Raw genomic sequence first — 13,852 nt, forward strand, 5'->3', positions numbered from 1 at the left:
TAAATACATGAATCCAGCCCTCTGCCTTTCAATGAGCTGTTTTTATTCTTTGGTTAATTAGATATTGGGATTAGGGATGCACCAATCCTACTTTTTAGGTCCCGATACCGATATTGATACCTGAGCTTTGGTATCGGCCAATACCGATACTAGCCAATCCAATCCTGGTATTGATTTAACAATCTCTATTCCTTAATGTGAGGATAGAATCATGTTTTGGCAACTTCTGGCTTTTCTGACTTGATGGTGAACTGTACCTGGGTTCCAAGTGCTAAACCAGAGGCTGGATTCCCTTGAATTCAAGGATCCGGAACAATGAAATCCAACAACCTGTATGTTTTTTCCACACTTTGAATCCATTAATAGAAGGTTTCTTGCTTCTTTGCAGTGGGCTACAGTTGACGTAAACTTCCTCCTTTGAGCTCCCTTTATATTTTTCAGTGCGACTGCCATCCATTGAAACATTACCGCTGCACATGTTGCGAGTTTCCGGATGAGTTGTTTGCAAAAGAAGCGTGACATACAGCTAAACTGCAGAGCCTCTTTATCCTCCATCATGCTCCACCGGGCAAAAATTCACAGACCGGCTGGCGCTGATGATGTAGGAGACGCACATGAATATTGTAAACACAGAAAAGCATAGAACTGAGATGAATAGATCTGCCATATGGATCAGCACTATATATCGGCCCCTTCACCGATATCCGATCTAGCTTTTTGAGTCCGATCTAGCTGATATCCGATACCAGGATCGGATCGGTGCATGCCTAATCGAGATATTTCGTTACAACATTGTTTTGCAATATATTGAGTTTCGCTGTATCGTGATATTATCGTTATCGTATTGTGAGTCACAGTAAACCCCTGGATCATCAGAGTTTGCAGCTGGATGGTTGGAGCAGAGACATGAGATCTTTCTTTAACAGACCACTGCACTGGGAGGACATGTTTAACTTTAAATGGATCTAACTGTGCTTTCAAAATGTGAACTCATAGCTGATGGTTTCGTCTCAAGCGCTCGGTCTTAAAGAACAACAGTAGAACAACGGACACATGAGCTCTGAGGTTTCTGCATCTCTGTTTGGGCGTGCCTTGAGGAAAGCTTTCAGGAAACCTCGGAGTTCATATGAAATCAAACTTCTTCCTCCGTTTGTCAATATGTTTGTGGTAAAAAGGAAAAAATAGAGAGAAATATTTGTTAAAATAGTCACATTATATGTATATAATGGGGTTTTAATTCATAGCAGAGGCTTCAAACAGCAGATGCATGATCCTGAAGTCTTCTCTTCAGTCGAGTCATCACACCTGTTAGAATAATCACACCTGCAGCATGTCGGCAGATCTGATCTTTGATATTCTGAGGTTGAATTGTGCACAAAACACTCCCCTAGTTTTCATCAGTGTGTGTGCAGTGTGTGTGTGTGGGGGGGGTGTTTGGGTGTGTGCAGCTTTAAGAGCAGCTCAGTAAAAGCAGGACACTGCAGCTCATCCGAGAGCAGCGACAGACAGAGGCAGAGAGAGACAGAGGCAGAGAGAGAGAGAGAGAATAATGAACGTAGGCCATCAAAGCTCCGACTGCCTCCCTGTGGGTACCCGCAGCAAGGCATGCTGGGAGGATGCACACTCGCCCTTGCAGCGGGGAAGAGGAAACCCCGCTCATTGTTGTTATTGTCAGATTGAAACATCAGAGCTTGAGCACGCTCTTTAAATTTGGTTTCGATTTCAGATTAGGACTCTGCTGGATTAGGATTGTGCTTTAAATGAAGTCTGATTTATTTCAGAGCGTCGCTGTCGGCTCAACAGAACCTGGAACAATAGAGCTCTCTCTGCATTAGCCTCAGATTAACACAGCTGAGCGTTGTTTTTCAGTAAACTACAGACAAAAGGAAGAAATCAATAAATCGATAAGAACTCTTTGACCTCATAATGAAGAATTAATCCGTCTTTTCCTGAGCAGAGAGCTCGTTATCCACTCTCTATAGAGAGACACTCAACTCACATTGCTGATCGTAGGGCAGAGTTATTCTGAGAAAAGATGACGTGATTATATTTAAAATGCATTTAATTTCGCATCAAAAATAAAACCTTTAAATTGTTCAAACCCTTTTTAGAATGATGAATATTTGACCTCCTGTGGTTTGGAAGCTGCACTCAGTGATTCAAATACGTTTAAATGAAATCATAATGTATCATCACTTTAAAGGTAAAATATTGTGACTTGCCCAAAAACTTGAATTGCAAAATATTAAAAGAGGGAATAGAAATGAATCCCGAAAGCATCTGAATCTCATTAAACACGTCTGCACTCATTTTTTTCTTCTCGATGAATCATAAAGTCTCACGATCTGAAGCTGTTTGACCCAGAGGAGCAGATTAAAGTTCGTCCTTTAGTCACTTATTTCCTCATTAGACAGAGACTCTTAATGTGGCGGTCACAGGAAGTGTGCTTTTTGAGTTAGGTCTGCAGGAGTTTAATGATTAAAGATGCACTTAGGGTACACGTGTCAGAGTGGACAAAGTGCATGCGTATACAATAATAATATTATGCATATCTTAACGTGGTGAAGCTGCTCACTCGCTCTAACGCGGTAACTCTGCAACAAAATGCTGATTCTCCTTCCCTCTGGAGTTAAAATGCACTTTGCACCAGTTTGAAATTCAGCTCTGATCGACTAAATGCTTTTTAGTTGCGTTGTTTTTGATCTGCAGTTTGTTTACCACATACATTCATGTCTTTGAGTCTGTAGTTGTCTTAAAGGTGACATATTATGCTCTTTTTCGTCAAAATATATTGGTCTAAGAGGTCCCCAAAACATGTCTTTAAAGTTTATTATAAAAAAAACCACTTTGGAGTGTTTCAGATTTTGGCATGCCTGTAAACCCCTCTTTTTCAGCCCTGCTCAGAAGAGGCTGTTTTCTGTGTATGTGCCTTTTAAATGAGAATTTTCCATGGAAAATAAAAATCATCCACTAGATCTTCAAATCTGCAGACGTGGGGAGTAAAACCGACCTTTGTGTTTATTAAGACAGCCTACAACTAGCATGCCTCCCTCCTAAGCTCCTTGTTAGCACACGTGTGCAGGTAATGAAAAAAAGAGGAGGGGTTGAGTTGTATTTTATACAGTCTATGGGCTGAACAAGCTCCGAGCTCTGACTTCCGTTACAGACCGGATGTCGTTGTGACGTATGAAAAACACTGAAAACTGAAACGGCTCGTTTAGCACACATTTACAGAAAGGTGTAGAAATCAGAACAGGGGCAGAATGGATTTTTTTCATTTCCGGGGGGTTTGTAGACATGCCAGGGACACATATTTCAGGTAGAGAACCATTAAAAAGTCAATTTTGCATGATATGTCACCTTTTAAAGTGGCCAAACAATCTTCCAAAGTCCAAAACGAATGCAACCGCAACCCTGCTGCAAATGGAAAAAAAGAGCAGTTGCAAATCTAGAATGCAAAATTAAAACACTGCAACTCAAAGCATGACAGCAGAAGTGCTCCAGGCCTGTAGTTGGCGTTCATTGGAGCAGTAAAAGATTGTATTATTGACAGTTGAGAGCGAGGAAGGCGAGGTAGTTGGCACTGTCAGAACAAGCTATCTTTGAGGGCGGGGCCTGAGAGACAGTTGTACACAAACACAACGCTTACAGAAAACACCCGATGTTTATGGACGGCAAGCTGTGCTTAAGATCTACTTCCCCGTTGTTCTCGTTATAGATTATCACATGTTGATTTTTTTTATTTTATTTCTCAATTGGTTTTTGGTATATAATTATTACTATTTTTATTTTTAGTATCAATTTACTTTTTCTATTTATTATTTTCTATTTTTTTATTGTTGTTCTAATTGCTTTTTTTTACCTTTTGCATTTATTTGTTTTTTTAAATATTAACCTATTGGTCTTATTTTTATTTTCATTTCTATTTATCTTTTATTCTAAATTATTAGCATTTATTATTATTAGTTCCTTTTCATTCATTCACTTTGTGTTTCCTATACAAAAAACATCACCTGCTTTAAATGTTTACATTTATCTTTTGTATGTAATTTATCAAAGATCTGTTTATTTGAATTTGTACAAAGATCCACTTCCTGACTTCAGGTTAGCCGTGAAGCTAACGGTACCGTTAGCAGACTGTACCGTTAGCAGACTGTACCAGCTGTCAGGCTCTGTATACAGAGTGAGTGTTAGCTACTGCAGCTTTAACGCTGTCCACTGTCTTTGTGCGGTCCACGTCCCGGTAGCTCTCCTGGACTCATGTCTTTTATTAGCAGTTTTTGTATTTGCAGAAATTTTTTTGTATCTCTTCTTTTGTTCATCAGCAGCGTGTTTCTGATTCAGACTGACTGACATTTTTTAGCCATTTAGCCACGGTGGCGTCTCTAATTTTCTTGTTTGTTTTTTTTTAGTTCAAATCCAAATAAATTCCCTTAATCTGCTTTTTTCTGATCATTCATATCATCTTCAAACTCGAGAGGCTGATAACCGTTTTCCTCCAACATTTAAACCTTTTAGCAAAACAGTGATCTGTTATTTCTGCACAGGTTGACACTTAATAATGGATCTACTGCTGCAGCTCTGTTTCCGTCCTCCTGCATTTACATACGTTTAAAATGCTGCTTTGATTTATGGCTTCATGAAAACACCGCCATGAATCAGAACTATCTCTGCAGTGTGAGGGTGGAAAAAAAGATTCTGTAGAGCAAAATTAAAGAAACAAACATCTATTTTTTGTATCTTATGATGCAGACGATGCAGCTCTGTTTCCTTCTGAAGTTAAATGCTTTAAACAAGCCTGAAATAGTAGCTGTGAGTGTGAGTGTGTGTGTGTGTGTGTGAGTGTGTGTGTGAGTGTGTGTGAGGGTCCTATATAATAACGTGTGCTCCCATTAAACTAGTCTGAGCACAGAGGCCTGAACGTCCCCGAGGCATCGGCCCACGTGGTCTCTCTTCCACTTACACAAGGCTTTTTTAAATACCCCCTTTTTTCCCCACGCAGAGGGAAGGAGTGGCGGTCGGAGCATGCCAGCGTTACATAACCGGCTGGTATAGAGGCGATCACATGCAGCACTCCACACAGGACCAGCATTCAGACATGATGCGGCCTCCTCGCTGACTCCTCACGGCAGATTCTGAAGATTGATGATGCTTGAGTGTTTTACTGAGACAGATCTGCACACGCACTTATTTTTAAAGACAGTAAATATTCTTAATTTATGCAGCTGGTTGCAAATATTTGCGCTGGTATCTGAAGCTTCAGCATGACTGCATTCTCAGAGTGGGTGTGGCTTTGATTCAGCCCAGCTTCAGGCCCTTAATGTAGATGCAAACACTGCTCTTTGTTGAGTCACCACACTGATCATTGCAGCACTAAGTGAAGATCATATTCAGCACACTGCAGCTTATAAATCCAGATTTTATTCTCTAATAGTTTCCAGCTGTTTCTGATTTGCTGATTCTCTTTAAAGCTGCTGTCAGTGAAACTTTGAAGCACAGATGTTTGGCGTTAAAAGCTCCTGCAGCAGCTGAAATACACACGAGACAAGTCTGCAGGGTGTGAGCGAGTTTGATTTGAACGATCAGATTTCAAAATACAAGATGTGACTCTCTGCAAAGTTATAAAACCACAGACGGGAACGTGGTGTTGGAAATGTGTCCGGCAGCTTACCTGGGATTAAAACTCCCACACGTCAATGTTTTTGTGGAAAAGTTTCGTGTTAAGTGCTTCCTACGGACTCTGCAGCTCCCTGAACACCAGCGTCTGCCTCCTACAGCGACAGCCGGTCCGTCTCACTGTTTACTGACGGGGATTATGCCGCCATGTGATTCTGAGTCTGACGGGGTGTCTGTCGCTTTCGAAGATGCACGGTGATTAGACGGGCTGCGCTGATGCAACTTTTTCTCAGATTAGAACTCGTTCAGAAATCTGCAAAACAAACACTCAGTCATGACGTCTGTGACCGTTTAAAGCATCGACAAAATAAAGTTAGGACTTGTCTTTCATTCGTTTATTGAGGTGAGAATGGTTTTTATAAGACGGCGCTCCCAGAGGAGAAGCACCAGAAGTAGATCCACTAAGGAGAAAGCTTTCCACCTATACAGATTAAATAAAGACCTACATGTCTGAAACATCCTAAAACTGTCTTTAAATATAGCAAGGAAGTTACAACACAGGTGTTTATCCTGTCTGTTGAAACATTAGCAGGAAGTGTTGACTTTCATCTATCATAGCTTCAAACAGAAGAGTTAACTTTACATCAGGCTGAGTATAAGACAAAAGTGGGGTCAGAAGAAGAAGAAACCGCTTTGCAAACAAGCGGGCACCTCTGGCCGCAGAAGTGCTAAAAACTGCAGTTCGAGTGTCCACTTGAGGCTGGCTCTAGAAGCACCAGAAACCACATACACACCAATTCAAAAAGCCGAAAATCTTTACAGCAGAAATAAACATGTTTACAGCCTGGTATAAAAAACGAGTGTAGTCTGGATGGCTTATTTCTCGATCAGCACACACTGTACAGGAGGTGAATTTTTTTATAACGCAGCATTTTTGAAGATATTAAGATTACCAGTTTTCCATTATGAGAGGGACAGCTGACTTGACTGACAGGCGGGAAATCTGTAGCTGTTGGCTAGGAGGCTCAAAGCCCGCTTCTTTACCTCACACTAAGTTTGGTTGAGTTCAACATTTCCAATAAGGCTCCCGCCAACGATCGGCTTCAAAACAGCGCTTGGGAACAAATGGGTGACGTCACGGATACTACCTCCATTAATTATACGGTCTGTTTGCAAAATATAATTCAAGCTTTCTAAAACAGCAAAGAAAGATTTTGCATTTTGACCTGCAAAAGACAGGTTTTGTTTTTTGCATAGAAATGTATCACAAGAGTGAAATGCATGTTTTAAACTTTCATAATAAAGCAGAGAGGCAGCTGTAGCTGTGTCCTGTGACTCAAACACAGACCCAGTATTTTAACTCTGATCTCATTTCTTTTTCACTAAACTAATAAAGCTCCTCAGCTGAGCTTTTGGACCTCACCACAATAAGGTAGTATGATTTTCAGACCTCTCCATCTAACCTCTCCCCCTCCTCTCTGCAGTGAAGGATCTGATCCACTGGAGAGACCCCAAGAAGTCGGGCTTGGTGTTCGGCGTGTCGATGCTGATGCTGCTCTCCCTGGCGGCCTTCAGCGTCATCAGCGTGGCATCCTACCTGCTGCTCGCCCTGCTCTGCGTCACCATCACCTTCCGCATCTACAAGTCTGTAGTCCAGGCCGTGCAGAAGTCCAGCGAGGGACACCCCTTCAAGTAAGAAACCATGAAACACAACTTTCACCCCAGAGGAACCAAAAACTTGTTGTTGTTTTATTACCCAAACAAACAGCAGATGTTGAAAGTTGTGACACAGACAGTTTGGTTTGGCACCAAATCTGCTTCTTAAGGTTTCTGAAAACATCCAAACAGTGAAGCAGAGATGATAATCAGATGTGTGAGTGTTTCAGTCAGCATCCAGACCCCGAGCAGCTGAAGTAGCAGAATCACTCGGTATGTCAGAAATGTTGATAAGTTGCGCATTCAGATGGTTTACAGGAGCGTCTGCAAATTCAGCAGCAACTCAAACCAAAACACTCACACGAGAAGATTTATAATCCACCTCGTGAGTTTGAGATTACATAAGAATCATAAATTATTGATCCTGATAATTGCAGAGCAGCGAGCTGTGAAGCTGTTTCACTCTGACATTCAAAGGGCTGAAAGAAGAAACTGAAGCAAGAAGATTTCAAAAGCCACATCGGAGATGGGCCGGTGTTCCAGTTTAAAGAGCCAACTTGTTAACTGGAGACTTTCAGCCGGATGCATCCCTCACAAACGTCTTTAGATGATCATTAAATATCTGATGAGGATATTTGGACATTTGAATAAAAACTAAACTAGGATGCATTCCCGAGGACTCCTTCTGTGTTTCAACAGCTGTTGTAAACTCCATAAACACTGACACATTCAGCTGAAGGTCTCCAGTTTACAGGGTCACTCTTCAGACTGTAACACTGGGAGCTGACAGAGACGCATTCACACTATCAGGCTCAGAGAAGACCAATGTTCGGGAGTTATTAAACCAAGTGAATCACAGGTGTGTGTGATGTTATTATGGATGCAGGGTGAAATAAAAACACTGAGGTTACTCTACCAATCAAAAACATTCAGCATGGTAGGCCCCGCCCCCAAAAGTTCCTCAATCTTTAGAAAGTACTACTCGCAGGAGATTAACTGCCCAGGAACTAAATTTACAATTGAGGTCGCTGCTGATTAAATGTTTCTCAAAAGGTTCCTGGGGAAAGTTCCTGTGGTTGAAAAGCACCTTTAGCCTGAGGTCTGGACTTTGAGCAGAGCGTGCTGACATCATTATTACTCTAACTGTTTCCCATCTGTCGATTAAGGACCAAGAGTAAAGATAACCCTTATCGTCAAAGGGAGTTTGTCTTAGGTGTAAAAGCTGCCACATAAAAATAAATGCGGTCATATGATTATGTTTATTAATTTATAACCTTTTCGCGCACGGCCACATGTTTAACAACCAGCCGCTGTACGCAGGACGAAGCTCCATAGTGATAGAGGTCAGGTGTGATGTCGCTCGACGTCGTCCCTGTCTGCTCTGACTTATTTTTAGAGGCGAGGAGCTTCAGGGGGCGCTTCAGGACGCTGCTCGTCTTCAAAGACTGAAGGCTACACTGTAATCGTAGCTCATTAAGCCTTTAAACTAAAAAAGAATCACATGTTAGGAGTGGAAAAAGCAGAGTTTAACCACAGAGCTGCTGGAACATGAATATTTACATCTGTGCTGTGGTTGTCTCGGTGCTTTTCACTATCTCAGAGTAAAAGCTGCAACTTGTAAGAGGGTAAAAAGACGTAAACCTTTACATTTATCCACAGTAAGTGACATAAATGAAACAATTTGGCTGTCAAAGTCAAGATTTTCTACTTTCAGCTCATCAGATGTGAATACTTTTCTAGTTTTCTTCCTCCTCTATGACGGTTAACTGGATTTCTTTGAGATGTGGACAAATAAAGACGTCTAAGGATGTCGTCTTTCTGACATTTTAATGCAACAATCTCCCATTTAATAGAAGACAATAGGGCTAAATTGTCCTCCTTCTCCCTCTCCCTCTCCCTCTCCCTCTCCCTCTCTCTCTCTCTCTCTCTGCAGAACGCTGATAGATAAGGATGTCAGCATCCCTCCTGAGACCTTCCGTAAGCACGTGGACTGCAGTCTGACCTACATCAACCGAGCCCTGAAGCAGATGAGCCGCCTCTTCCTGGTCGAGGACCTCGTGGACTCCCTGAAGGTGAGCGGCTCCGGCCTTCACTCCCTCGGACCATAATCATCATCCTCTCATTGTATCACTCGATCTGCTTGTTATGGCAGTAGATCTGTCCCTACTGTGGCCTACAAAGACTGATCTCCTGGGCGCAGCCTCTTTTAACTCTGATTGGTGCAGCACGAGTCAAATTATGCCTCACGAGCTTTTCTTTGTGACTCTACAAGAAAAGAAGAATCTACATCTTTAACCAGTCTGAGCTAGGATTTATATCTTTGCCCATTCAAACAAACAGTTTATCAAAACCCTAAGTCCATGATTTCCTCAGTCCATCTTAAACGGGCTCAGGTCCAGAGAAGTCTCCGGTGTTTCTGGATCATGTTTATATATGGTTTCCTCTTTGCATGGTTCAGTTTTAACCTGTTTTTGTGGACGCAGAGACTTCCACTACAGAGTCATGTCGGTTTTTAACGCAGTACAGCGACTTCCACTACAGAGTCATGTCGGTTTCTTTTACCTGTCATTAAAACGAGCTGCAGAGTTTATAAAAAGCTGAAATAAACATGAAATAACTTCTTTAAAGTCTGTCACTTCACACAGGTGCTTTGGATTATTTAGAAGTTAAAAACTGTGCAGGTATTTAGGTATGTAGCTGTCGTCCCTCCCTAACAGGTGTAACACATCGAACAGGAGGAACAGGGACTGTGGGTCAGGGTGATCGGTGCACCTGAGTGAGCACACCTGTGTATGGATCATCAGGGCCGTGCAGGGTGTGACGCTGCTTTTGTCTCTCTGATATAAACTCTCTCTCAGGTGTGACCTGTGAGATTAATAACTGAACCGACTACATAAACCATCTGACAGAGCTTCATACCTCACGCTCATGAATCATTTAATCTGACATCGCACATTTAGAAACAGTGTTACAGAGTGAGAATGAAAAGTGTTCCTCATTTCTGTAGCCGGTCAGGTTTAAACTTTATTTAATTTAGAGTAATTGAAGGAGACAGACAGGCCGGCATTGTCATGTGTGACATCACAGTTAGCTTGTTAGCATGAAGGAGATTCCTCTTGTGCTGTTTTTGATCATGCTTTATTACAGATGGATTCACTGAATCAACACCTGGAAGGAGACGAGCTCTAGAGACAAAGAGGATTCAAAACGCTCGACTTAAAGCAAGGAGACACATTTTAAAAGCCATGTCAGAGATGGACCGGTGTTCCAGTTTAAAGAGCGACCCTGTTAACTGGAGACTTTCAGCCGGATGCATCCCTCACAAACGTCTTTAGATGATCATTAAATATCTGATGAGGATATTTAAACATTTGAATAAAAACTAAACTAGGATGCATTCCCAAGGACTCCTTCTGTGTTTCAACAGCTGTTGTAAACTCAACAAACACTGACACGTTCAGCTGAAGGTCTCCAGTTTACAGGGTCCCTCTTCAGACTGTAACACCGGAGCTGACCGAGACGCATTCACACTATCAGGCTCAGAGAAGACCAATGTTTAAGAGTTATTAAACTACCCCCCCGAATAGGGTCTTTTCAGGGGGAGATTAGTTACCCAGGAACTAAACTTAGACCCTGGTTCCTGCTGTCGAAATGTGCATAGTTCCTCAAAATGTTCCTAGATCCTTGGGGAAGTTCCTGCAGTTGAAAAGCACCTTTACAGAGGCTGAATCCTCGTCAAAGTGGCTGTGGCTTTGATTCTGACCTCGGGTCTTTGCTGCACATCTCTCTCCTCTTCAGGTGTTCTGTCTTTGAAGTTAGTTCATTTAGAAGAATTGTCATCACTCTCTAGATTTCTCTTTAGGGAGACATGATGTTAGAGTTTTGTTTATCTTAAATAGTGAAGAACAGAGAGTCTCTTCTGTACTAGAACTAACCTGTGATTCTTATTGTGACAGCATGTGTTTTAGGAACATGTCTGTTGGTCTGTCAGTCTCTGACTGACCTGTGTGTGTCTTTGTGTGTGTTGTCCTGCAGCTGGCTGTGGTCATGTGGCTGTTGACCTACGTGGGAGCTGTTTTCAATGGAATCACCATCCTCATCCTCGGTGAGCACCGTGACAACAGACACGACTGTTAAGATTCTTTGCTTCCCTTCATGATGTCCACATTCAGAATAGCAAGCTTTTATTTACTGAAAGTGAAGAAAACAGTGTTTACTGAGTGTCACTATCCTCTAACATGTCCTGTCTCTGTGTCCTCCAGCTAACATCCTCCTCTTCGCCATTCCTCCGGTCTACGAGAAGAACAAGGTGAGCGTGATCCTCCGTCACAGGCCGTTATGAGTTTATCTGATGAGCCCTCTCAGAGGGCAGCGCTGACTGCAGCTGTTGGCCAACACGCCCAGCGGCAGTGAGCTCACTGGATGACTGCAGTCTGCATCACACACTGAAGGCTCTCTGGGTCTCTCTTGTTGTCGTCCAGCTGCTGAGGACATGAAGTCATCTCACTGTCAGGACAAATAACGAGGCTGTTTGCATCCTCCGAAACTTTATTTACAGGGAAATGTAGAGCCTGGATTCAGACTAAAAACAGAAACAAGAACCACCCCAAACCCTTGACTAGTATCGACCAATCAGGTGTCAGTATGCTTTGAAAAACAGTGATGACAGAATTTTAGAACACCTGCTGTTGCGTTCCATACAGACAGAATACTGTAATTCTGTCTTTGATCTCAGAATTCCGAGAACAAATGGAACATAACGTGAAGAAGGTCAGACCTAAAAAAAACATCAGTGTCTCTAATCCTCTTTCATAGACCTCCATTCAACAAACAAACATTGTAAAAGTAGTTTTCTTCTCCTCTTGACTACAGACCTGACAAAGCTTGACTTTTGACTAATCTGCATCATGATGTTATTTCAGCAAACTGAAGACCCGTTAATTACAAGAACATCAGTTTCTATTTTAGGTGCATACCACTGAAGGAAGCCAGAGTGAAGTTTACAGATGAAACATAAAAATGAAGGAACTGTGTAGTATTAGAAGTGTTCTGGTTTCTCTTTTAGTCTGAGTAGTATTGACCAATCAGGTGTCAGCAGGCTTTGGTGTCTTCAGGAAAAACAGTCTGTATGGAGAGCAAAAGCAGGAGGAGCATGATACAGAATTTGCAATGGAGAGCTGCATGTTTCTGCAGGATGATAGGGGTGAAAAATAAATTCAGTTTCCTTTTAAATTGTTTCCTGAAGTCTTATTCGCTCCCTTCCTCTTTGCTTCTTGCAGACCCAGATCGATCAGTACATCGACCTGGTACGCACTCAAGTCAACACCACGATGGCCAAGTGAGTGACTTCATAATCCGTCCTTGAATAAAAGATCTTAAGAGCCGATTTAATCCAGATTCTTTTAACGCTCTTCTTTATTGCAGGTTGCAAGAGAAACTCCCCGGAGCTGTGAAACGCAGCAAAGCTGAATGATCCTCCCCATCATTAGAAACCTCCACATCACCATCATCCTCATCTTCATCACCATCCTAAACTCCTCCTCCTCCTCTCTCCAGAAACCCCGCCCCCCAGTCTAACTCCTCCCCTTCCTCCATCCACCATCAGCACCCTCCTACACTGAACCCTGCTAGGTAGAAAATCTGAGCTACTCGATATTCAATGTAAAACTACTGCGCAGCTTAACTCGCATTAAAGCATTAAAAAGAACTGTGCCTGTGCAGACAGGAAGCACGTCGCTAGAGAGGAAGTGATGTAACGCCCGCCGTGGACCCCGACTGTCTTGTGGGTGGAGCCACAGGGAGATGGAGGCAGGGTCGAGTGAACTAGACTAAATCTATGACCTGGTTTTTTGTGCAGCAGCAGCAGCAGCAGCAGGCGGGGTGACGGTCACATAAAAGAGCAAATGTCTGTACTTTAACCACATCTCTCTGAAATTAACTAACAAGCTTCTGGGTGTTAACGCGACTCGTCTCTCGCTCTGCAGCTGTCGTCGGATAGGCGTGAGTTAAAAAGCTGGTTTTGGGTTCAGCCTGTTGTTGAGTTTGTTTCCAGGCACTTCCTCTGTATGTAAGTTTCTGCAATGCCTGAATTTTAATTTTTACACCCGTGAGCAGGTTGAAATAAAAGGATTGGAAACACTGAGCCAGCTGTGATAATTTGGTCTAGTTCACCCTCTTTTGATCAGATGCATTTTTTGAACGTGTAAATACACTAAGGCTTTCTCTCTCTCTCTCTCTCTCTCTCTCTCTCTCTCTCTCTCTCTCTCTCTCTCTCTCTCTCTCTCTCTCCTCTCTCTCTCTCTCTCTCTCTCTCTCTCTCTCTCTCTCTGCTGTATGGAACACGTTAGCCTCGCTTTTTATATCAACAGACAGTTCCTCACTTACCTACTGACTTACAGCAGTCCTTTGTTGCACCTGTTCAAGCCACAAAGTGTTGAGGTCTCACATCCACGTGTAAATTTTTGATTCTTCTCATCACTACTTATTACCGTTATTGATATTAACCATAGGACGGCTGCTTGGACTCCCTTATAGCTTGACGACAGCATTGTAACAGTTGTGTTAAGTGTCATTTCACAGA

At 42.4% G+C, this 13,852-nt stretch overlaps 1 protein-coding gene across 2 annotated transcripts in view; it reads left to right on the top strand.

Annotated features, from left to right (window-relative positions):
- Nucleotides 1-13,414, top strand: part of rtn3 (reticulon 3) — a 34,669-nt gene extending 21,255 nt beyond the window's left edge. For both annotated transcript variants that reach the window (XM_034676203.1, XM_034676202.1), the window contains exons 3-8: nt 7,101-7,308; nt 9,206-9,344; nt 11,308-11,377; nt 11,535-11,581; nt 12,552-12,610; nt 12,697-13,414. In XM_034676203.1, coding sequence (XP_034532094.1) covers nt 7,101-7,308; nt 9,206-9,344; nt 11,308-11,377; nt 11,535-11,581; nt 12,552-12,610; nt 12,697-12,745 — 572 coding nt within the window. In that variant the 3' untranslated portion in view covers nt 12,746-13,414. The remainder of the gene's footprint in view (nt 1-7,100; nt 7,309-9,205; nt 9,345-11,307; nt 11,378-11,534; nt 11,582-12,551; nt 12,611-12,696) is intronic.
- The last annotated feature ends 438 nt before the right edge of the window (nt 13,415-13,852 follow it).

This window comes from Notolabrus celidotus, chromosome 23 (assembly GCF_009762535.1).
Source record: "Notolabrus celidotus isolate fNotCel1 chromosome 23, fNotCel1.pri, whole genome shotgun sequence".
Classification (NCBI taxonomy): domain Eukaryota; kingdom Metazoa; phylum Chordata; class Actinopteri; order Labriformes; family Labridae; genus Notolabrus; species Notolabrus celidotus.